The 23257-nt window shown below is 47.3% G+C and overlaps 1 protein-coding gene across 1 annotated transcript in view; it reads right to left on the bottom strand.

The window, feature by feature from the left end:
• Window positions 1-8864: 8864 nt before the first annotated feature.
• ADGRD2 (adhesion G protein-coupled receptor D2) overlaps window positions 8865-23257 on the bottom strand; it is a 102454-nt gene continuing 88061 nt past the window's right edge. Inside the window, exons 25-28 of the mRNA XM_088665080.1 lie at window positions 19226-19367; window positions 19060-19118; window positions 13016-13046; window positions 8865-8999 (exon numbers count right to left, since the gene is read on the bottom strand). Coding sequence (XP_088521206.1) covers window positions 8992-8999; window positions 13016-13046; window positions 19060-19118; window positions 19226-19367 — 240 coding nt within the window. The 3' untranslated portion in view covers window positions 8865-8991. The remainder of the gene's footprint in view (window positions 9000-13015; window positions 13047-19059; window positions 19119-19225; window positions 19368-23257) is intronic.

Here is a 23257-nt window from a genome sequence, read left to right on the forward strand (position 1 = left end):
CTACAATTCCCATCATCCCTGACCACTGGACCTGTTAGCTAGGGATCTGGAGGGCCGAAGTTTGGGGATGCCTGATCTAGAGGGCCGCAGTTTGATGAAGACTCTTTGACAAATTTGTTGCGATTGCTTCATTTCTTCCCCCCTGTGGGTTCCGATTACACTTTTTGCTGCCTTTTCCGCTCTAGATATAATGTTGGACAACTTTTGTGTGTGATTTCTGGTCCGAAAGAGTTGGAGAAGACAGTTTGGAAGTGCCAAGCTCTGCCTGTATGTGTTTTTCTCCTCCTTCTGAAATAAAAAGTGCCCTTAAATGTCTCCCTTCTCAACATCTTACTCAGAAGGTCCTTCGGAGTATGGTTAGCGGCGAACTATCGTACCAAATAAGACATTCCAATAAATTTTTCAATTCACTTATAGCTCTCTGTGTGCCATGTTTTCTTTTCCTCCCCTCCTCAAAAAAAGTCCGCATCTTGGGTTGGGCACCACTCAGGGCAGAATTGGAGAAAGGCACTCTGCGCATGCTCAGAGACGCTGCTCAAATTATCACTACAATAGCTGGCCCGGCCACGTGTTGCTGTGGCTCATCCCTGTGATTGGCCCCACCCTGTTCTGACCCCTCACCTATTCATCCCTGTGATTGGCCCCACCCTGGCCCAACCCATGACCTATCCCGCCCCTCCTGCCCCCACCCCCAGCTCATCCCTGTGATTGGCCCCACCCTGTCCCGATCCATGACCTATCCCGCCCCCTTGGCCCAGTCTGCAAAGCCAAGCCGAGATGCTGTGGAGAGGGAAGCATGATATTCTAGTAAAGAAGCTGGTAAAATGCGGGCTAGACAATGCTCCCATTCAGTGGATTTGTAACTGGCTGGCTGACCGAATCGAAAGGGTACTCATCAATGGCTCCTCCTCATCCTGGAGAGAAGTGACTAGTGAGGTGCCAGAGGGTTCTGTCTTGGGCCCAGTCTTCTTCAACATCTTGATCAATGACTTGGATGATGGGCTTGAGGGCATCCTGAGCAAGTTTGCAGTGTGGTGGAGTCTCCTTCTTTGGAGGTCTTTAAGCAGAGGCTTGACGGCCATATGTCAGGAATGCTTTGATGGTGTTTCCTGCTTGGCAGGGGGCTGGACTGGATGGCCCTTGTGGTCTCTTCCAACTCTATGATTCTATGATTCTACTAGCTGACCCGGTTGGAGGAGTTGGAAGAGACCCCAAGGGCCATCCAGTCCAACCTCCTGCCAAGCAGGAAACACCATCAAAGCATTATTGACATATGCCTGTCAAGCCTCCGCTTAAAGACCTCCAAAGAAGGAGACTCCACCACCACCACACTCCTTGGCAGCAAATTCCACTGCCGAACAGCTCTCACCATCAGGAAGTTCTTCCTAATGTTGAGGTGGAATCTTCTTTCTTGTAGCTAGAATCCATGGCTCCGTGTCCGCTTCTCTGGAGCAGCAGAAAACAACCTTTCTCCCTCCTCTATAAGACATCCTTTGATATATTTGAACATGGCTATCATATCACCCCTTCACCTTCTCTTCTCCAGGCTAAACATACCCAGCTCCCTAAGCCGTTCCTCATAAGGCATCGTTTCCAGGCCTTTGACCGTTTTGGTTGCCCTCTTCTGGACCCGTTCCAGCTTGTCAGTATCTTTTTTGAACTGTGGTGCCCAGAACTGGACACAGTACTCCAGGTGAGGTCTGACCAGAGCAGAATACAGTGGTACTATTACTTCCCTTGATCTAGATGCTATACTCCTATTGATGCAGCCCAGAATTGCATTGGCTTTTTGAGCTGCTGCATCACACTGTTGACTGATGTCAAGTTGGTGGTCCACCAAGACTCCTAGATCCTTTTCACATGTACTGCTCTCAAGCCAGGTGTCTCCCATCCTGTATTTGTGCCTTTCATTATTATTTTTTGGGCCCAAGTGTAGTACTTTCCATTTCTCCCTGTTCAAATTCATCTTGTTTGCTTTTGCCCAGTTGTCTAATCTGTGAAGATCATTTGGAAGTGTGATCCTGTCCTCTGGGGCCACCCCTCCCCATTTGGTGTCGTCTGCAAACTTGCTCAGGATGCCCTCAAGCCCATCATCCAAATTATTGATAAAGATGTTGAATAAGAATGGGCCCAAGACAGAACCCTGTGGCACCCCACTAGTCACTTCTCTCCAGGATGAAGAGGAGCCATTGATGAGCACCCTTTGGGTCAGCCAGCCAGTTACAAAACCACTGAATGGGAGCATTGTCTAGCCCGCATTTTGCCAGCTTATTTACAAGAACATAATGAGGCACCTTGTCAAAGGCCTTGCTGAAATCAAGATAGGCTACATCCTTAAGTGTGCCACTGAATGACCAGGTGCTCAGCCTGGGAATCATTCTGGACTCACAGCTGTCCATGGAGGCGCAGGATAATTCTGTGTCCAGGAATTCTGTGTCCAGGGCGGCTGTCTATCAGCTCCATCTGGTACACAGGCTGAGACCCTCCCTGCCCACGGACTGTCTCACCAGAGTGGTGCATGCTCTGGTTATCTCCTGCTTGGACTACTGCAATGCGCTGTACGTGGGGCTACCTTTGAAGGTGACCCGGAAACTGCAATTAATCCAGAATGCGCCAGCTAGACTGGTGACTATGAGCGGCCGCCAAGACCATATAACACCGGTCTTGAAACCTGCATTGGCTCCCAGTACGTTTCTGAGCACAGTTCAAAGTGTTGGTGCTGATCTTGAAAGCCCAAACGGGCATCTATCTCATACAGGTGAAACTCGGGAAATTAGAATATCATCGAAAAGTGCCTTTTTTTCAGGAACGCAATTGAAATGGTGAAAGCAATAAATGAGATAGATGCATGACTTGTGAAGCAAGATATTTCAAGCTTTGATTTGTTGTAATTGTCATGATTTGTAATTAGGCGGGTCAATTATCAATGGAATTAATGATGAGCCACAGCAACACGTGGCAGGGCCAGCTAGGGTAACTAATGAAACATCATAGTGATGTTTATTTTTGTTCGTTTTTGTACGATTGCAACTATTAGTTTGATTCCTGCGGAATTTCCAAAAGAAAGCATTTGTCAAAATAAAAAGTTGTATTGCTGAAATAAAGGCACTTTTCGACGATATTCTAATTTCCCAAGTTTTACCTGTAAATGGAATGGAATTAATGATGAGCCACAGCAATGCGTGGCAGGTGCCAGGTAGTGAAATGAATGAAATGTCTCTATTTCTATATTTCTATAAACACACACACACACACACACACACACACACACCACTCTCCCCATAATCCTCCGCTAAAGACTCATTAGTCTCCTGCACTAATTGGCTTCCATGGGCAAATGCTGGTCTTCTGCGACGGCATTTCCCTGGACACCCAAATTAAAAGACAGAGCCAACCGTTTTTTCAACGCAAGGACTGGACTGGAAGCAGAAAGCTGTCCCTATAGAGGGTAGGCGGCCAATCTTTATGGGGGAAGAGAGGCTGTCTGCGATAAGGCGCCTGGCTGGACTCCAGCTGGGATGTGTGGGGTGGGGAGGTCCCACATTCCTCCCTGGAGGAAGTCTGGGACAAAATCGGCGCGGGGAGGTTGGTATGGTGGGGGCAGCGGCAGGAAAGAAGCAAGCCGCTCTCCGGCCAAAAAGGAGGTGTTTGATAAGAAGGCAGAGCCGCACAGAGAGAGATATTCTCGCTCTGCCTAATCCCCCAGGAAGGTTTCTGTGTTGAAACTGAAGCTGCACCCCCAGGGACGGGAATAACAACAACAACAACAACAACAACAACAACAACAACAACAACAACAATAGTAACAGAGCCACAGCAACGCGTGGCAGGGCCAGCTAGTAGTAGTAGTAGTAAATAATAATAATAATAGTAACAGACTGAGCCACAGCAACGTGTGGCAGGGCCAGCTGGTGGTAGTAGTAGTAGTAGTAATAGTAACAGACTGAGCCACAGCAATGTGTGGCAGGGCCAGCTAGTAGTAGTAGTAGTAGTAAACAACAACAACAACAACAACAACAGACTGAGCCACAGCAATGCGTGGCAGGGCCAGGTAGTAGTAGTAGTAGTAGTAATTAAAATTAACAACAACAGCAGCAACAACAGACTGAGCCGCAGCAATGTGTGGCAGGGCCAGATAGTAGTAGTAGTAGTAGTAATTAAAATTAACAACAACAACAACAACAACAACAACAACAACAACAACAACAGACTGTGTGGCAGGGCCAGCTAGTAGTAGTAGTAGTAGTAGTAGTAATAGTAACAGACTAAGCCACAGCAACACGTGGCAGGGCCAGCTACTACTACTACTACTACTACTACTACTATATTATTTGTACCCTGCCCATCTGGCTGGGCCTTCCTAGTCACTCTAGGAGGCTTCCAACAGAACATTAAAATGCAATAATCTATTAAACATTCAAAGCCTCCCTAAACAGGGCTGCCTTCAGATGTCTTTTAAAAGTCTGGTAGTTGTTTTTCTCTTGGACATCTGATGGGAGGGTGTTCCACAGGGCGGGCGCCACTACCGAGAAGGCCCTGTGCAACTTGGCTTCTCGCAGCGAGGGAACCACCAGAAGTCCCACGGGAGAGGGACCCCGGTGTTTGAGCTGAATGATGGGGGTGGAGACGCTCCAGGTATACTGGACCGAGGCCGTTTAGGGCTTTAAAGGTCAGCACCAACACTTTGAACTGTGCTTGGAAACGTACTGGGAGCCAATGCAGGTATTTCAAGACCGGTGTTATGTGATCTCGGCGGCCACTCCCAGTCCCCAGTCAAGCTGCCCCATTCTGGATTAGTTGTTGTTTCCGGGTCACCTTCAAAGGTAGCCCCACATAGAGTGCATTGCAGTAGTCCAAGCAGGAGATAACTAGAGCAGTGTTTCTCAACCAGTGTGCCTCCAGATGTTTTGGGACTACAACTCCCATCATTCCTGACCACTGGTCTTGCTAGCTAGGGATGATGGGAGTTGTAGTCCCAAAACATCTGGAGGCACACTGGTTGAGAAACACTGAACTAGAGCATGCACCACTCTGGCAAGACAGTCCGCGGGTAGGTAGGGTCTCATCCTGCTCCCCTGGACACAGAATGGACCTGCGCCTCCATGGACAGCTGTGAGTCCAGAATGACTCCCAGGCTGCGCACCTGGTCCTTCAGGGGCACAGTTACCCCATTCAGGACCAGGGAGTCCTCCACACCTGCCTGCCTCCTGTCCCCCATGAACAATCAGGATTCAACCTCAATCCGTTAGCTGCCATCCACCCTCCAACCGTCTCCAGGCACTCACACAGGACCTTCCCCACCTTCACTGGTTCTGATTTGAAAGAGAGGTAGAGCTGGGTATCATCCGCATACTGAGGAACACCCAGCTCAAACCATGATCTACGTTTGCTTAGGGTCAGGAGCAAACTGTACCTTCCCTCCCTCCCTCCCTCCCTTCAACTCTCTCTCTCTCTTGGAGGGGGAAGGTACGACCCAGATACCTTTAGTAGTAGTACCCTGAAAGTTTAATAAACTCCCATTAAGGGAAGCTCAACTCAGCCAGGCAACCTTGGCTCTCCAGATGCTTTGGAACTACAACTCCCATGATCCCTAGCTAACAGGGCCAGTGGTCAGGGATCATGGGAGTTGTAGTTCCAAAACATCTGGAGAGCCAAGGTTGCCTATGCCTGATATTGACAGAGCTCTATGAAGGCCAGGCATAGGCAACCTTGACTCTCCAGATGTTTTGGAACTACAACTCCCATGATCCCTGACCACTGGCCCTGTCAGCTAGGGAACATGGGAGTTGTAGTTCCAAAACAGGCATAGGCAACCTTGGCTCTCCAGATGCTTTGGAACTACAACTCCCATGAACCCTAGCTAACAGGGCCAGTGGTCAGGGATGATGGGAGTTGTAGTTCCAAAACATCTAGAGCAGGCATAGGCAACCTTGGCCCTCCAGATATTTTGGAACTACATCTCCCATGATCCCTAGCTAACAGGGCCAGTGGTCAGGGATCATGGGAGTTGTAGTTCCAAAACATCTGGAGAGCCAAGGTTGCCTATGCCTGCATGAATCCATACAATCAGTTTGTTCAAATGATGTACTGCGATAGAGCAAGACACCGAAAATAGCAGAAAAGCAGGAGGCAGGTTAGCTTGTCAAAGCACAGCTCAATCCTTTTTAAAACTGTCACAATATTATTACTTTAGGGGGGGAAATAATCTAAGGATTTCTAACATGACGCTCAGGGCATTGAGACACTTAAAGTTAACACAGAGCAAATTCTGAAAGCGAGGAAAGGCAAATCAAGCGGCAGGCGTTGACTCCACTGAGCTGGCCTTGAAAATACAGGTGAAAATCGGAAGAGTAGAATATTGTCAAAAAATGCATTTATTTAAGTTGTTGTTGCTTTGTCGTTTCGTCGTGTCCGACTCTTCGTGACCCCCTGGACCAGAGCACGCCAGGCACTCCTGTCATCCACTGCCTCCCGCAGTTTGGTCAGACTCATGTTCGTAACTTCGAGAACACTGACCAACCATCTCATCCTCTGTCGTCCCCTTCTCCTTCTGCCCTACATCTTTCCCAACATCAGGGTCTTTTCCAGGGAGTCTTCTCATGAGGTGGCCAAAGTCTTGGAGCATGTTGGTAGCTTCGAGAACACTGTCCAACCATCTCGTCCTCTGTCGTCCCCTTCTCCTTGTGCCCTCCATCTTTCCCAACATCAGGGTCTTTTCCAGGGAGTCTTCTCTTCTCATGTGGTGGCCAAAGTATTGGAGCATGTTGGTAGCTTCGAGAAGACTGTTCAACCATCTCATCCTCTGTCGTCCCCTTCTCCATCTTTCCCAACATCAGGGGAGTCTTCTCTTCTCATGAGGTGGCCAAAGTATCGGAGCCTCAGCTTCAGGACCTGTCCTTCCAGTGAGCACTCAGGGCTGATTTCCTTAAGAATGGATAGGTTTGATCTTCTCACAGTCCATGGGACTCTCAAGAGTCTCCTCCAGCACCATAATTCAAAAGCATCAATTCTTCGGCGATCAGCCTTCTTTATGGTCCAGCTCTCACTTCCATACATCACTACTGGGAAAACCATAGCTTTAACTATATGGACCTTTGTCGGCAAGGTGATGTCTCTGCTTTTTAAGATGCTGTCTACGTTTGTCATTGCTTTTCTCCCAAGAAGCAGGCGTCTTTTAATTTATTGACTGTTGGGATCATGGAACACAAGAAAGCAAAATCTTTGTCGTTAGGCGGGTCATGGTGCTCCCCATATGAGCAACACAGTTACCAGACAGAGATAAAGGTGAAACTCGGAAAATTAGAATATCGTCGAAAGGTGCCTTTATTTCAGTACTGCAACTTAAAAGGTGAAATAAGGAGCGGTGCCTATTGATCTACAGGTGAAACTCAGAAAATTAGAAGATCGTCGAAAAGTGCATTTATGGTGTTTCCTGCTTGGCAGGGGTTGGACTGGATGACCCCTGTGGTCTCTTCCATCTCTAAGATTCTATGATTCTACTAGCTGACCTGGCCACGCGTTGCTGTCAGCCATATGTCAGGAATGCTTTGATGATGTTTCCTGCTTGGCAGGGGGTTGGACTGGATGGCCCTTGTGGTCTCTTCCAACTCTACGATTCTATGATTTCAGTAATGCAACTTAAAAGGTGAATCCAAGATATGAGATAGATGCGTGACATGCAAAGCAAGATATGTCAAGCCTTGATTGGTTGCAATTGTAATGATTTGTCGTTAGGCAGGTCAATTATAAATGGAATGGAATGAATGAAAAGTAATTGGGATGTTTATTTTTGTATCATTGTAACTCTTTGTTTGATTCCTGTGGAATTTCCAAAAGAAAGCATTTGTCAAAATTAAAAAATAATAATAATAATCAGTTGCGTTACTGAAATCGATGCACTTTTCGACGATCTTCTAATTTTCCGAGTTTCACCTGTATATCTTCTGCTATTCATTAATTTGATCCTTTTGAATGATGCAATATGAATCCTTTCGTATTATGGTGCTGGAGGAGACTCTTGAGCAGGGGTCCCCAAACTTTCCTCGCCGAGGGCCGGTGCCACCAGCGCCGATCGTGCTGTGGGCCGGAGCGCGTGGGAGCGCGTGCCCATACACACGTGCACTTCTGGGTCACCAGAACACTGGAAATAGCTTGTGCGCATGCGCATGGGCCTACTCTGGCTCAAAAGTACACCGGAAATGATGCTTGCGCATGCAAACAAGCTATTTCCAACGCTCCGGAAAACCGGAAGTGGGCAGCCGTGCAGCGCAGTGCCGTTAAGCGTGAGCGGGGCAGCTGGGATTCCCGGGGGCCGCATAAAAGAGCCTCGTGGGCCGCATCCAGCCCCCGGGCCTTAGTTTGCGGAAGCCTGCTCTTGAGAGTCCCATGGATTGTGAGAAGATCCAACCTATCCATTCTGAAGGAAATCAGCCCTGAGTGCTCACTTGAAGGACAGATCGTGAAGCTGAGTCTCTAAGACTTGGGCCACCTCATGAGAAGAGAAGACTCTCTGGAAAAGACCCTGATGTTGAGAATGATGGAGGGCACAAGGAGAAGGGGATGACAGAGGACGAGATGGTTGGACAGTGTTCTGGAAGCCACCAACATGAGTCTGACCAAACTGCGGGAGGCAGTGGAAGACAGGAGTGCCTGGCGTGCTCTGGTCCATGGGGTCAGGAAGAGTCGGACACAACTAAAGGACTAAACAACAGGCCATACAAAGCTCATGGTACGAATCACAGTCCATGATAGCAGGACACCAGTGAATTTAAGGAAACCAGAATGGATGGATGAGACACAGAAGAATGAAGCCTGGAAAGTCCTCCCCTGGCCAGTGAACCAGGGGCCAAAGTCCAGCCTGTTCAGCGCCAGATTTTGGGAAAGTGGAGGAGGACGAAACAGCCAACTGCACACCTTCTGGTCTTCTGAATGTGATTCTTCGATAATTTGTGTTGAACTTGGGTGGAGAAGATCTGCTGGGGAGATCACCTCTCATAGGCCTAAGGGAGAAGAGATAGGTGTGTTAGCTCAGCCAGCAGCAGAAGCCACATTGGGTCGGGGATCACAGGTTCTGGAGGCAGCAGGATCGGGGCCCTCCAACGCTCCCGATGCAACAGTGGATCTGGAATGGGGAGGAGGCACTATCAAGCCTGTCAGCTCAGGCAGTGAGCTTCCCCAACATCAACAGTCTAATAATAATAATAATAATAGAATCCTAGAGTTGGAAGAGACTACAAGGGCCATCCAGTCCAACCCCCTGCCAAGCAGGAAACACCATCATGAAATCATAGAATCCTAGAGTTGGGAGAGACCACAAGGGCCATCCAGTCCAACCCCCTCCCAAGCAGGAAACACCATCAAAGAATTCTTGACACCATCAAAGCATTCTCTTCCAACTCTGATTCTATGATTCCATGACTCCCAGGCCGCACACCTGGTCCATCAGGGGCACAGTTACCCCATTCAGGACCAGGGAGTCCCCAACACCCGCCCTCCCCCTGCCCCCCCAAACAGTCTTTCTGTCTTGTCAGGATTCAACCTCAATCCATTAACCGCCATCTGTGAAAAACGAGATAGCATTCAACCAAGACGGACGCAATCTCTCCGCGTTCGGAAGGCCCTCCTCCCGTTCCCTTTCAAAGCTTCTTGGACGCCATTCACAGCACAAGAGGCTACAGGTTCTTACATCCCAATGCAAACATTCGCCTTCTAATGAGTTTTCTGCAAGCTTTATGAAGACATGATCTCCTGTCAATATTCATCACACCCCATTATGTGGGGATGGGAGGCCCCCTGGAAAGTAGGGGGACGCGGCGACATATTTGCACAGACAATAAGAAAAGCGTCTTTTTCATCTCGCTGAAGAAGGCAATCTCCTCCGCCCCCGTCTCCTCGAGTGTCAGCCCATTGTTTCCCTGGGATAATGTCATTATCCGCTTTGAATACATATTGTTTGTTGCTAAGCCGCGCATAGCAACATGCACACCTCGTCTCCCCAGCCAGCTGGGCCCAGCTGAGCCATCGAGAAGAAGAAGCCATTCTGACGAGCCGACGCTCACAGAACATTTAGTTTATATCTTCTTCGTCTTTGGCGATCACTCGTAGCCGAGTACGATTGTCTTCCATCAACATGGTTTTGACAATGGGTCCGTAAGTGACTGTGGAGGCCAATTCTGGATCCACATGTCCTTCCACAGTTGGGACACTGGTTTCTGGGCGGGAGTTGATCACGGTGTGGATTTGCCAAGCCTTGCGCCCTGAGTTCGAGTGTCTTCAAAGCCCAGGACACCTTTGGTCAAGGCTGTTCTCCAACTGGTAGGCGTCCAACTATAAGTCTTCTTCGTCTTCTTTGGCGATCACTCGTAGCCAAGTAAGATTGTCTTCCATAAAGGCTGTTCTCCAACTGGTAGATGTCCAACTATAAGTCTTCTTCTTCTTCTTTGGCGATCACTCGTAGCCGAGTAAGATTGTCTGCCATAAAAACGGTTTTCACAATGGCTCTGTAAGTGACTGTGGAGGCCAATTCTGGATCCCCACGTCCTTCCGCAGTGGGGACATTGTTTTCCAGGCGGGAGTTGATCACGGTGTGGATTTGCCAAGTGTGCCTACCTCTTCGCACCTTTTCCCCTTGCGTCCTGAGATCGAGTTTCAAGAACAAGAAGAGGTGCTAAAAGAACCGGCTCCTTTCATAGAATCATAGAATCAAACAGTCAGGAGAGACCACAAGGGCCATCCAGTCCAACACCCTACCAAGCAGGAAAAATCATCAAAGTATTCTTGACATATAAGTGGGGACATTGGGGACCAAAAAAAAGCTCAAGAGATCAGGCACTTAGTTGACACTCATGATGCGCAGAGTTTCTTTAAAGCCACAAAGACCATCTATCGGCCAATAAATCAAGGTGCCCCATGATTCTAGTAAAGAAGCAGGTAAAATGCGGGCTAGACAATGCTACCATTCAGTGGATTTGTAACTGGCTGGCTGTCCGAACCCAAAGGGTGCTCATGAATGGCTCCTCTTCATCCTGGAGAGTATTGACTAGTGGGGTGCCACAGGGTTCTGTCTTGGGCCCAGTCTTCTTCAACATCTTTATCAATGACTTGGATGATGGGCTTGAGGGCATCCTGAGCAAGTTTGCAGATGACACCAAATGGGGAGGGGTGGCTGGATCAATAGGAGTATAGCATCTAGATCAAGGGAAGTAATAGTACCACTGTCTTCTGCTCTGGTCAGATCTCACCTGGAGTACTGTGTCCAGTTCTGGGCACCACAGCTCAAGAAGGATACTGACAAGCTGGAACGTGTCCAGAGGAGGGCAACCAAAATGGTCAAAGGCCAGGAAACAATGCCTTATGAGGAACGGCTTAGGGAGCTGGGTATGTTTAGCCTGGAGAAGAGAAGGTGAAGGGGGGATATGATAGCCATGTTCAAATCTATAAAAGGATGTCATATAGAAGAAGGTGAAAGGTTGTTTTCTGCTGCTCCAGAGAAGTGGACACGGAGCAACGGATTCAAGCTACAAGAAATAAGATTCCACCTCAACATGAGGAAGAACTTCTTGACAGTAAGAGCTGTTCGGCAGTGGAATTTGCTGCCAAAGAGTGTGGTGGAGTCTCCTTCTTTGGAGGTCTTTAAGCAGAGGCTTGACGGCCATATGTCAAGAATGCTTTGATGGTGTTTCCTGCTTGGCAGGGGGTTGGACTGCATGGCCCTTGTGATCTCTTCCAACTCTATGATCAAACTTGCCAAGTCCTGGACGGAAAGATCTGGAATCGGCAGCCGCGCAACACTGGAAGTTGCATAGACGCAACTTCCGGTGGCACTTTGCCCTTCTATGGGCACCAGAAAATGGCGTCGTCGTCGTCGGAAGTCACTTCTACGCATGACCGGAAACGCGTTATTTTCTGGTGCTCATAGAACGACAAAGCGCCACCGGAAGTTGCGTCTACGCATTTCTGGACACGCGTAGAAGTGGCCGCTGCTACTATTTTCTCGTGCCCATAAAAGGGCAAAGCGGCACCAGAAAAATGGCCGCCAGCAGGGGCAGATTTAAGTGATAATAATGGGATAATAACAGATATTGGAGACCGCCGGGAAACGGTAGGAAAAAAGGGAGTTTCCCGGCGAAAACGGGAGACTTGGCAGCTATGTCTATGATTCTATGATTCTACTAGCTGAACCTGGCCACGCGTTGCTGTCAGCCATATGTCAGGAATGCTTTGATGGTGTTTCCTGCTTGGCAGGGGGTTGGACTGTTTCATCTGTATGCATTGTAACAAAGATATATAAACCGGAATATAGGGAAGGCTAGAAGTCACATGAGGTGGGGGGTGGCGTGGAGGTGTCATTTTTGTATGTGTGTTTCCTTTCCCCCCTGTTCGTACAGTGGTACCTCGACTTACGAATGACTCGACCTACAAATGTTTCGAGTTACGAACAGAGTTTCGTCCGCCATTTTGGGTGCTGTTTAGCTAGGATTTTTTCGACTTACGAATTTTTAGATAGGATATTTTCGACTTATGATTTTTTTAAAAAGTTTCCCCCCATTGGCTTTGACTTACGATTTTTTCAACTTACGAAGGCCCGTTCGGAACGGATTAAATTAGTAAGTTGGGGTACCACTGTATTTTGTATTTGGAGGAAATTCTCGTTGTTCCCTTTGTTCCCTTTTGATTTCTGTTAATGTCAGAAAATGTGTTTTGAGTTGTTTGATTAGTTTTGTTTGATTTGCAATTTGCAATTTATAATGTCAATAAAGTGTCTTTAATATTAAAAATAAAATAAAATAAAATGATAAAATAAAATAAAATAATAAAATAAAATAAAATGATAAAATAAAATAAAATAAAATGATAAAATAAAATAAAATGATAAAATAAAATGATAAAATAAAATAAAACACAAACCAAAAAAGAACGGCGGCCTTCCCCACTCCCATCATCAAAGAAAGCGAAAATCTGGCGACCCAGGACGCTCAGGTAAGGCCAGGAAAAGAGCAAATGGGGGGGAAATTACCTGAAGATTTGAACGCAGTCAGTTGTACAGCCTGAGAGAGAGAGAGAGAGAGAGAGAGAGAGAGAGAGAGGGGTAGATAAATGGTTGCAAGACTCAGGAGCCAAGCTTCCTCTGGTGTCCTACAGGTGAAACTCGGAAAATTAGAATATTGTTATAAAGTACCTTTATTTCAGTAATGCAACTTGAAAGGTGAAAGCAATCTATGAGATAGATGTTTGACATGCAAAGCAAGATATGTCCAGCCTTTAATTGTTGTAATTGTAATTATAATTATTTGCTGTTAGGCAGGTCAATTATAAATGGAATTAATTATGAGCCACAGCAACGCGTGGCAGGGCCAGCTAGTGCAATGAATGAAATGTCATAGCGGTGTTGATTTTTGTATGATTGTAACTATTTGTTTGATTACTGCGGAATTTCCAAAGGAAAACATTTGTAAAAATAAAAATAAAAAATGATAAGTTGCATGACTGAAACAAATGCACTTTTCGACGATATTCTAATTTTCCGAGTGAAGTAGTCTAACTCAGTCTAGCTCAGGCATCCCCAAACATGGCCCTCCAGATGTTTTGGGACTACAATTCCCCCCATCCCTGATCACTGGTCCTGTTAGCTAGGAATGATGGGAGTTGTAGTTTCAAAACATCTGGAGGGCAGAGTTTGGGGGGGGGGTACCTGGTCTACCTGGTAGCCCTCTGATCTACAGGTGAAACTTGGGAAATCAGAATATCGGCGAAAAGTGCATTTATTTCAGTAATACAACTTGCTATTTTTTATTTTTATTTTCCTCAGCTTCAGGATCTGTCCTTCCAGTGAGCACTCAGGGCTGATTTCCTTCAGAATGGAGAGGTTTGATCTTCTCGCAGTCCCTCAAGAGTCTCCTCCAGCACCAGAATTCAAAAGCATCCATTCTTCAGCGATCAGCCTTCTTGATGGTCCAGCTCTCACTTCCATACATCACTACTGGGAAAACCATAGCTTTAACTATACGGACCTTTGTCGGCAAGGTAATGTCTCTGCTTTTTAAGATGCTATCTAGGTTTGTCATTGCTTTTCTCCCAAGAAGCAGGCGTCTTTTGATTTCGTGACTGTTGTCACCATCTGATGTTTTGGCCTACAACTCCCATGATCCCTAGCTAACAGGGCCAGTGGTCGGGGAAGATGGGAATTGTAGTCCAAAACATCTGGAGGGCCGAAGTTTGGGGGTGCCTGGGTTAGAAGGATTCATGGAAGAGATGGGGGCTATTGATGGCCCCTGCATAGCTGTCAAGTTTTCCCCTTTCTCACGAGGCATCTTATTTGGCATGAGGGAATTTCCCTTTAGAAGAAGAAGAAGAAGAAGAAGAAGAAGAAGAAGAAGAAGAAGAAGAAGAAGAAGAAGAAGAGTTTGGATTTGATATCCCGCTTTATCACTACCCAAAGGAGTCTCAAAGCGGCTGACATTTCCCCTCCTCCCCCACAACAAACACCCTATGAGGTGGGTGGGGCTGAGAGACTTCAGAGAAGTGTGACTAGCCCAAGGTCACCCAGCAGCTGCATGTGGAGGAGTGGAGACCCGAACCCGGTTCCCCAGATTACGAGTCTACCACTCTTAACCACTACACCACACTGGCTCTCAGTGTGGTATGCTCTGTCTCAACAGTCAGGGGTAGCAGCGCTCCTGAATTCCAGTTGCTGGGAGCTGCATGAAAGGAGAGATCCGGCCCTTGTGCTCGGAAGCCGCTTGCTGGTATACTGTTCAGGTACCTGCTTGGCCACTGTGAGAACAGGGTGCTGTTCTAGATGGCTGTTGTTTTTCTGATGTTTTTCTATATATGTTTTTCTGATGTTTTTCTATATATTTACTATATAGATATGTAGTGGAAAAGAGAGGACCCAAACAATGACCGCCCCGTCAGCGTGACATCAATACCAGGAAAGATTCTAGAGCAGATCATTCAGCAAACGGTCTGTGAGCACCTAGAAAGAAACTCTGTGATCACTAAAAGTCAGCATGGGTTTCTGAAAAATAAGTCATGTCAGACTAATCTGATCTCATTTTTTGACAGAATTACAAGCCTGGTAGATGAAGGGAATGCTGTGGATATAGCCTATCTTGATTTCAGCAAGGCCTTTGACAAGGTGCCCCATGGTATTCTTGTAAAGAAGCTGGTAAAATGCGGGCTAGACAATGCTACCATTCAGTGGATTTGGAACCGGCTGGCTGACCGAACCCAAAGGGTGCTCATCAATGGCTCCTCTTCATCCTGGAGAGTAGTGACTAGTGGGGTGCCACAGGGTTCTGTCTTGGGTCCAGTCTTATTCAACATCTTTATAAACGACTTGGATGACGGGGTTGAGGGCATCCTGAGCAAGTTTGCAGATGACACCAAATGGGGAGGGGTGGCTAATACCCCAGAGGACAGGATCACACTTCCAAATTACCTGAACAGATTAGACAACTGGGCAAAAGCAAACATGATGAATTTGAACAGGGAGAAATGTAAGGTACTACACTTGGGCAAAAAAAATGAAAGGATGGGTGACATCTAGCTTGAGAGCAGTACATGTGAGCAGTACATGTGAAAAGGATCGAGGAGTCTTGGTAGACCACAAACTTGACCTGAGTAAACAGTGTGATGCAGCAGCTCAAAAAGCCAATGCAATTCTGGGATGCATCAAGAGGAGTATAGCATCTAGATCAAGGGAAGTAATAGTACCACTGTATTCTGCTCTGGTCAGACCTCACCTGCACTACTGTGTCCAGTTCTGGGCACCACAGTTCAAAAAGGATACTGACAAGCTGGAACGGGTCCAGAAGAGGGCAATGGATTCAAACTACAAGAAGATTCAACATCAGGAGGAACTTCCTGACAGTAAGAGCTGTCTGGCAGTGGAATTTGCTACCAAGGAGTGGGGTGGAGTCTCCTTCTTTGGAAATCTTTAAGCGGAGGCTTGACAGGCATATGTCAATAATGCTTTGATGGTGTTTCCTGCTTGGCAAGGGGTTGGACTGGATGGCCCTTGTGGTCTCTTCCAACTCTATGATTCTATGATTTGACTACCTGGCCCGACCACGCTTTGCTGTGGCTCAGTCTGTTAAATGGAGCCTCATAGTTCCCCTTCAGACTCCCCTCACCTTCAGAGTCCTTATCTATTCTATTTCCTATCTATTCTCCCACCCCTGACAGTAATGGCTTGTATTTTATTCTCTGTTTATACTCCGTCTTCTATTTTCTAATTGCGTCTTTTTCTATGGTGTAAAGCAACGACGGAAATCAAAGCATTTCTAAATCCTGAGTGCTGCTGATCCTATCTTTGCCTCCTAAGGACAGATGGGAATCAACGCCGACCGACCTTGGCATTTCAGAAATCTGCCGCAAAGCGCTGACTTTCCTGGAAACATTAATCCCTCTAGCCTGAGCCAAAGACTGAGATTCGAGGAGCTCAGCCAATGGTGCAAGTCCCTCGAACCCAATACCCGTCAAGAGGCGGGCTAGGGACAAAGGTGAGAGATGTTTCCTAGTCCTGCGGCTTTTGACACCATCGACCATAACATCCTTCTGGACCGTCTAGAGCAGGCATCCCCAAATTTCGGCCCTCCAGATGTTTTGGACTACAATTCCCATCATCCCTGACCAGTGGTCCTCTAAGCTAGGGATCATGGGAGTTGTCGGCCAAAACATTTGGAGGGCTGCAGTTTGGGGATGCCTGGTCTAGAGGGGTTGGGAGCTGGGGGCACTGTCATCCAGTGGTCCCGCTCCTTCCTCCTGGGCCGTGTTCAGAAAGTGGTGGGGGGATGAGTGTTCGGACCCCTGGGCTCTCAGTTGTTCAGAAAGTGGTGGGGGGATGAGTGTTCGGACCCCTGGGCTCTCAGTTGTGGGGTGCCTCATGGTTCTATCCTGCATCTACATGCAGCTGCTGGGAGAGATCATCAGGGGGTTTGGGCTGGGTGTTCATCAGTATGCGGATGATACCCAGCTCTACCTCTCTTTCAAATCAGAACCAGTGAAGGCGGGGACAGTCCTGTGTAAGGGCCTGGAGGTGGTTGGAGGATGGATGGTGGCTAACAATTGAGCTTGAATCCTGACTGTTTGTGGGGGACAGGAGGCGGGCAGGAGGTGTGGAGGACTCCCTGGTCCTGAATGGGGTAACTGTGCCCCTGAAAGACCAGGTGCACAGCCTGGGAGTCATTCTGGACTCACAGCTGTCCATGGAGGCACAGGTCCATTCTGTGTCCATGGGAGCAGGTGACCCGGAAACTACAATTAATCCAGAATGCGGCACTAGACTGGGGACTGGGAGCGGCCGCCGAGACCACATAGCACCGGTCCTGAAAGACCTCCATTAGCTCCCAGTACGTTTCCGAGACCAGTTCAAAGTGTTGGGGTTGACCTTGAAAGCCCTATATGGCCTCGATCCAGTATACCTGAAGGAGCGTCTCCACCCCCATCATTCAGCCCGGACACTTCCCGTGGGACTTCTGGTGGTTCCTTCGCTGCAAGAAGCCAAGCTACAGGGAACCAGGCAGAGGGCCTTTCGGTGGTGGCGCCCGCCCTGTGGAACGCCCTCCCATTAAATGGCCTCAGTCCAGTATATCTGAAGAAGCGTCTCCACCCCCATCATTCAGCCCGGACACCGGGGTCCCTCTCCCGTGGGACTTCTGGCGGTTCCTTCACTGCGAGAAGCCAAGCTACAGGGAACTGGGCAGAGGGCCTTCTCGGTGGTGGTGCCCGCCCTGTGGAACGCCCTTCCATCGGAGGTCAAGGAGATAAACAACTACTTGAAATTTTGGAGACATCTGCCCTGATCCGGGAAGTTTTTAATGTGTGACATTTTAATGTATTTTAATCTTTGTTGGAACCCGCCCAGAGTGATTGGGGAAACCACATGCAAAGCAAGATATGTCAAGCCTTGATTTGTTGTCATTGTAATTATTGGTCATTAGGCCGGTCAATTATAATTGGAAATGTCATGAATGAAATGTCACAGCAATGTTTATTTTTGTATTATTTGTTGTCAGGCGGGTCAATTATAAATAGAATGGAATGAATGATGAGCCACAGCAATGCATGGCAGGGCCAGCTAGTGCAATTAATGAAATGTCATAGCGATGTTGATTTTTGTTTATTTTGGTATGATTGCAACTATTTGTTTGATTACCGCGGAATTTCCAAAAGAAAACATTTGTAAAAATTAAAATAAAAATAAAAAATGATAAGTTGCATTACTGAAACAAATGCAATTTTCGACAATATTCTAATTTTCCGAGTGAAGTAGTCTAACTCAGTCTAGCTCAGGCATCCCCAAACGTGGCCCTCCAGATGTTTTGGGACTACAATTCCCCCCATCCCTGATCACTGGTCCTGTTAGCTAGGGATGATGGGAGTTGTAGTTACAAAACATCTGGAGGGCAGAGTTGTTTTCGTACTGTGGAATTTCCAAAAGAAAGCATTTGTCAAAATTGAAAGGAAAATTTAAAAAAATTAAGAAGTTGCGTAACCGAAACCAACACACTTTTCAACACAGGAGATCCCATCAATATCAGAGTGGCAAACGAAGGTACTCGATTATATGGAAATGGCCAGATTAACCCATAGAGTCTGGGATCAGGATGATGAGAAATTTCGGATAGACCAGAGTAAATTCATTGATTATGCTAAGGACAGTTACAAAGGAATGAAATCGCTAGCGGTCATGACATAACTCCTATATCGCTGAGATGGTAATTAATTTAGATGATACGAGAGAGGATTAAAATAATTGACCGTTTGGTGGGAGGAGGGAAGTCACAATGTATTGGATTTATGTTGTATAGATGTATTGTTGTATAATTGAATAAAAATTTATTGCTTCCTAAGTCATGCATCTATCTTGCTTCCCAAGTCATGCATCTATCTCATTTGTTGTTTTCACCATTTAAATTGCGTTCCTGAAATAAATGCACTTTTCGTCGATATTATAATTTCCCGAGTTTCACTTGTAAATGCAGCGTATAAATGCAATCAATAAGTAAATGAATACATAAATTAAATCATCTGGGTAGGTGGGGATGAGCCACATACCGGCCTCTCTGGAGACATAATTGATGCAAGGCCCGCTGGGATTTTGGCGCTGAAGTTCCCTGCATGAGGGAGAAAGAAGGATCAGTCAGGATACGGAAACAGAACAAAGCAAAAATAGTAAAACATGCTCATTTTATTGCAGGTAGAACAAGTGCCACCTTCGTACCCTTGCCGCTGCTGTTCTTCGTTGCAGAATCCTTCTCCAAGGAGGGGGAGGCTGTGTTCTCTGGGGTGGAGGGGCTGAACTTTCCCACCTCCCAGGATGTGTTCCTTGGACTTGAGAGATAGTTGATGGGGTGCGAACAGTTCTGAAAGGTAATAATAATAATAATAATAATAATAATAATAATTTAAATAATAGCAACAGACTGAGCCACGGCAACGCGTGGCAGGGCCAGCTAGTAATAGTAGTAGTAATAATAATAATAAATTATTTGTACCCCCCCCCATCTGGCTGGGTTTCCCCAGCCTTTCTGGGAGGCTTCCAACAAAGATTAAAATACATTAAAATGTCACACATTAAAAAGTTCCCAGAACAGGGCTGCCTTCAGATGTCTCCTAAATGTCAGGTTGTTATTTATCCCTTTGACATCTGATGGGAGGGCGTTCCACATGGCGGGTGCCACTACCGAGAAGGCCCTATAGCGTTGCTTCCAACAGAAAATTAAAATACATTAAAATGTCAGACATTAAAAAACTTCCCTGAACAGGGCTGTCTTCAGATGTCTTCTAAATGTCAGGTACAGGTGAAACTCAGGAAAATTAGAATATCACCGAAAAGTGCCTTTATTTCAGGAATGCAACTTAAAAGGTGAAACCAATCTATGTGATAGAGGCGTGACATGCAAAGCAAGATATGTCAAGCTTTTATTTGTTGTCATTGTAATTATTGGTCGTTAGGCGAGTCAATCATAAATGGAATGGAATTAATGATGAGCCAAAGCAACGCGTGGCAGGGCCAGCTAGTGTAATTAATGAAATGTCATAGCAATGTTTATTTTTGTATGATTGGAACTATTGTTTTGTTACTATGGAATTTCCAAAAGAAAGCTTTTGTAAAAATCAAAAGAAAAATCAAAAATAGTAAGTTGCATTACTGGAATAAATGCACTTTTTGACCATATTCTAATTTTCCGAGTTTCACCTGTAGTCATAGCTGCCAAGTTTTCCCTTTTCTCACAAGGAAGCCTATTCAGCATAAGGGAATTTCCCTTAAAAAAAGGGATAACTTGGCAGCTATGCCTGTAGTTCTTTATCTCTTTGACCTCTGATGGGAGGGTGTTCCATAGGGCGGGCGCCACCACCGAGAAGGCCCTCTGCCTGGTTCCCTGTAGCTTTGCTTCTCGCAATGAGGGAACTGCCAGAAGGCCCTCTGGATCTCAGTGTCCGGGCTGAACGATGGGGGTGGAGACATAAAATAATCTATTAAACATTTAAAACCTCCCTAAACAGGGCTGCCTTCAGATGTCTTCTAAATATCTGGTAACTGTTTTCCTCTTTGACATCTGATGGGAGGGCGTTCCACAGGGTGGGCGCCACCACCGAGAAGGCCTTCTGCCTGGTTCCCTGCAACTTGGCTTCTCGCAACGAGGGAACCGCCAGAAGTCCCATCGGAGAGGGACCCTGGTGTCTGGACTGAACAATAGGGGTGGAGACGCTCCTTCAGGTATACAGGACCGAGGCCGTTTAGGGCTTTCAAGGTCAGCACCAACACTTTGAATTGTGCTCGGAAACGTACTGGGAGCAAATGTAGCCAATACATTGAAATTTTGGCACAACATTCCGTGCGGATGTCGGAGTGTTTGCATATACATACATTTTACATACGTCATACCTGACGCAGGTTAAATCAAAGTTTTCGGGGAAAACGGACGAAAAACAACCAAAAAGGTTTCAAAACATCGCCCTCTAGTGGTGACTACACTGGTACTGCAGCTATAAAACCTTCCCTCTCCAAAGCAGCTTAGCTCGCCTTTGCAGACTGGGTTCAGAACAGGCGCAAGGGATTGGGATACGTCATGGCTTGGGGCGGGGACAGGCAGGACAGTAAAAACATGCTTATTTTTCCAACAATAGAGGAGTGGCGTAAGAAGATGGTGGAATACATGGGGACAGCTAGATTGACATCAAAAATTAGACAGGAAGACAACGAAACGTATGAGAGAGAATAGGGAAAATTTGTGAAATATACAGTGGTCCCTCGACTTACGAATGACTCGACTTACGAATGTTTCGAGTTACGAACAGAGTTCCGTCCGCCATTTTGGATGCGGTTTAGATAGGATTTTTTTGACTTACGGATTTGTAGATAGGACTTTTTAGACTTACGATTTTTTTTTTTTAAAATCCCCATTGGGACTTCCGGCACGGCAAAATGGCGAGCGGCATGCGGCCGTGGAGCTCCTACTAGGAGCCACTGACGTGCCCAAGCTGCTTGAATGGCTCTGGAGCCGTTAAAACCACTGCCGCCGCTGCACAGGAGCCGGGAGAGCCCAGTGGATCGACTGGGGAGCTGTTGGGGGCCCCTGCCCCTGCTCCCCCCTCCCGCTGATCGCAGAAGCCAGGTGTCCGACCATCGACACCCGGCGGGAATTGCCGCCGCCACCAACACACAAGTGCCGGGAGAGCCCGGCAGATTGACCAGGGAGTCGTCGGGCCCCCCTCCCATCGATCGTCGCGAGTAGGAGCCGGGTGCCCGGCGGGAATAGCTGCTGCTGCCGCCACTGCACGAGCGCCGGGAGAGCCCGCCAGATCGATTGGCGAGCCGTCGGGGCCCTCTGTCCCTGCTTCCCCTCCCGCCGATCGCGGCGAACCGCAATCGGGAGCGCCTGGCCTCCAGGACTCGGAGTCCTGAGGAGGTAAGCCCGGACCTCGTGGCCGCCGCCGCCGCCATTGTCACCGCTGCCGCCACCACCGCCAACGGAAAAGGAGCGAGGAGAAGGGATCTGATCCGAGCCCTTGCAGCCCTTGCCGCCTCTGCCGCTGCAACGTTGCGCCGGGATCACCCGGCTGTCCAGGACCCCAGGGCCGGTAGAGCCACGAACCTGCCCCCTCTGTCCATTAATGAGACTGAGGCAGATCAACGTCTAAAGGAAGGCCTGTCAGAAAAGGCTTTGATTGCAGACTGAGGCTGTGAGGCCAAGCCTAGGCCCAGCCTGAACCTGCTCCTCCGTTGACAGGTGAGCCGAAGGTAAACTGGAGCTCAAAGGGAGGCCCACTGAGGAGAATTTTGGACTTTTGAGGGTACGCAGCACAAAGCAAAGACGAGACCCCTCCTCCCTATTACCCCCCCCTTGAAAACGGTTGTCTTTGTTTTGTCTTTGTCTTGCCTCCTTCATTCCAATACGTAACCCTTCTCTTTAAATCCCTTCCAAAATACTCAATTAATTTTTCCCTTATCTTCCCCTCCTACCCCACTTCTCATTCCCCCACCTCTTCTTTTGTTTTGCACCCTCTTTGTTTGCTGGAGTGCATGTTTGTCCGTCTCTAAATCGAACCTCCCCTTTGTCTACTTTCACCTGTTTGTCTGTCTGTCCATTGGTTTATCCACCTCCTCGAGTACCTGACCACCACTTTGACAGCACTGCTGAGGCGAATACAACAACCTCAGAGAAGTTCTTATAACATTGCCAAGGGATGACACAAATGATTGCTTAATCCGAACGCTCTGCAGAAACCACCAGTCAACAACGGCTGACTAGTCCAATAACCCAACACCCAGAAATCATCACCGCCATAACCCCTAACCCCAACACGTCCCACTCCGAGAGAATGCCAAACAAACCTCAAACCAAAAACGCTAAGGAGATGAAGGTGTCACCAACTAAAAAGATGGTAAATAACATTGAGGCCGCACCACCTCCTCAAAATGACGAAATATTACAACACCTAAGAGAAATGGAAGAGAGGATGACAAGTAAACTGGAAGCTGCAGTGGAAAATGCAACGACCCCCATACAACTACTAATCAGCAATCTTACCTCCAGAGTGGAAGCTCTAGAAAAGAAGAATCAACTGCAAGAAAGAACAATAGAGCAATATCGGGATGAAACCACACATATGAATAAGAAATTGTACAAACTGGAAAGAGAAAACAAAGAACTGAGAATTAAACAAGCAGACATCAAAGACCGAAACAGACGCTGCAACATCCGCTTCCGCAACTTTCCAGAAAAAGCAGAGGAGAAAAGCCCAGCAG

Source organism: Zootoca vivipara, chromosome Z2 (genome assembly GCF_965207765.1).
Source record: "Zootoca vivipara chromosome Z2, rZooViv2.hap1.1, whole genome shotgun sequence".
NCBI lineage: Eukaryota > Metazoa > Chordata > Lepidosauria > Squamata > Lacertidae > Zootoca > Zootoca vivipara.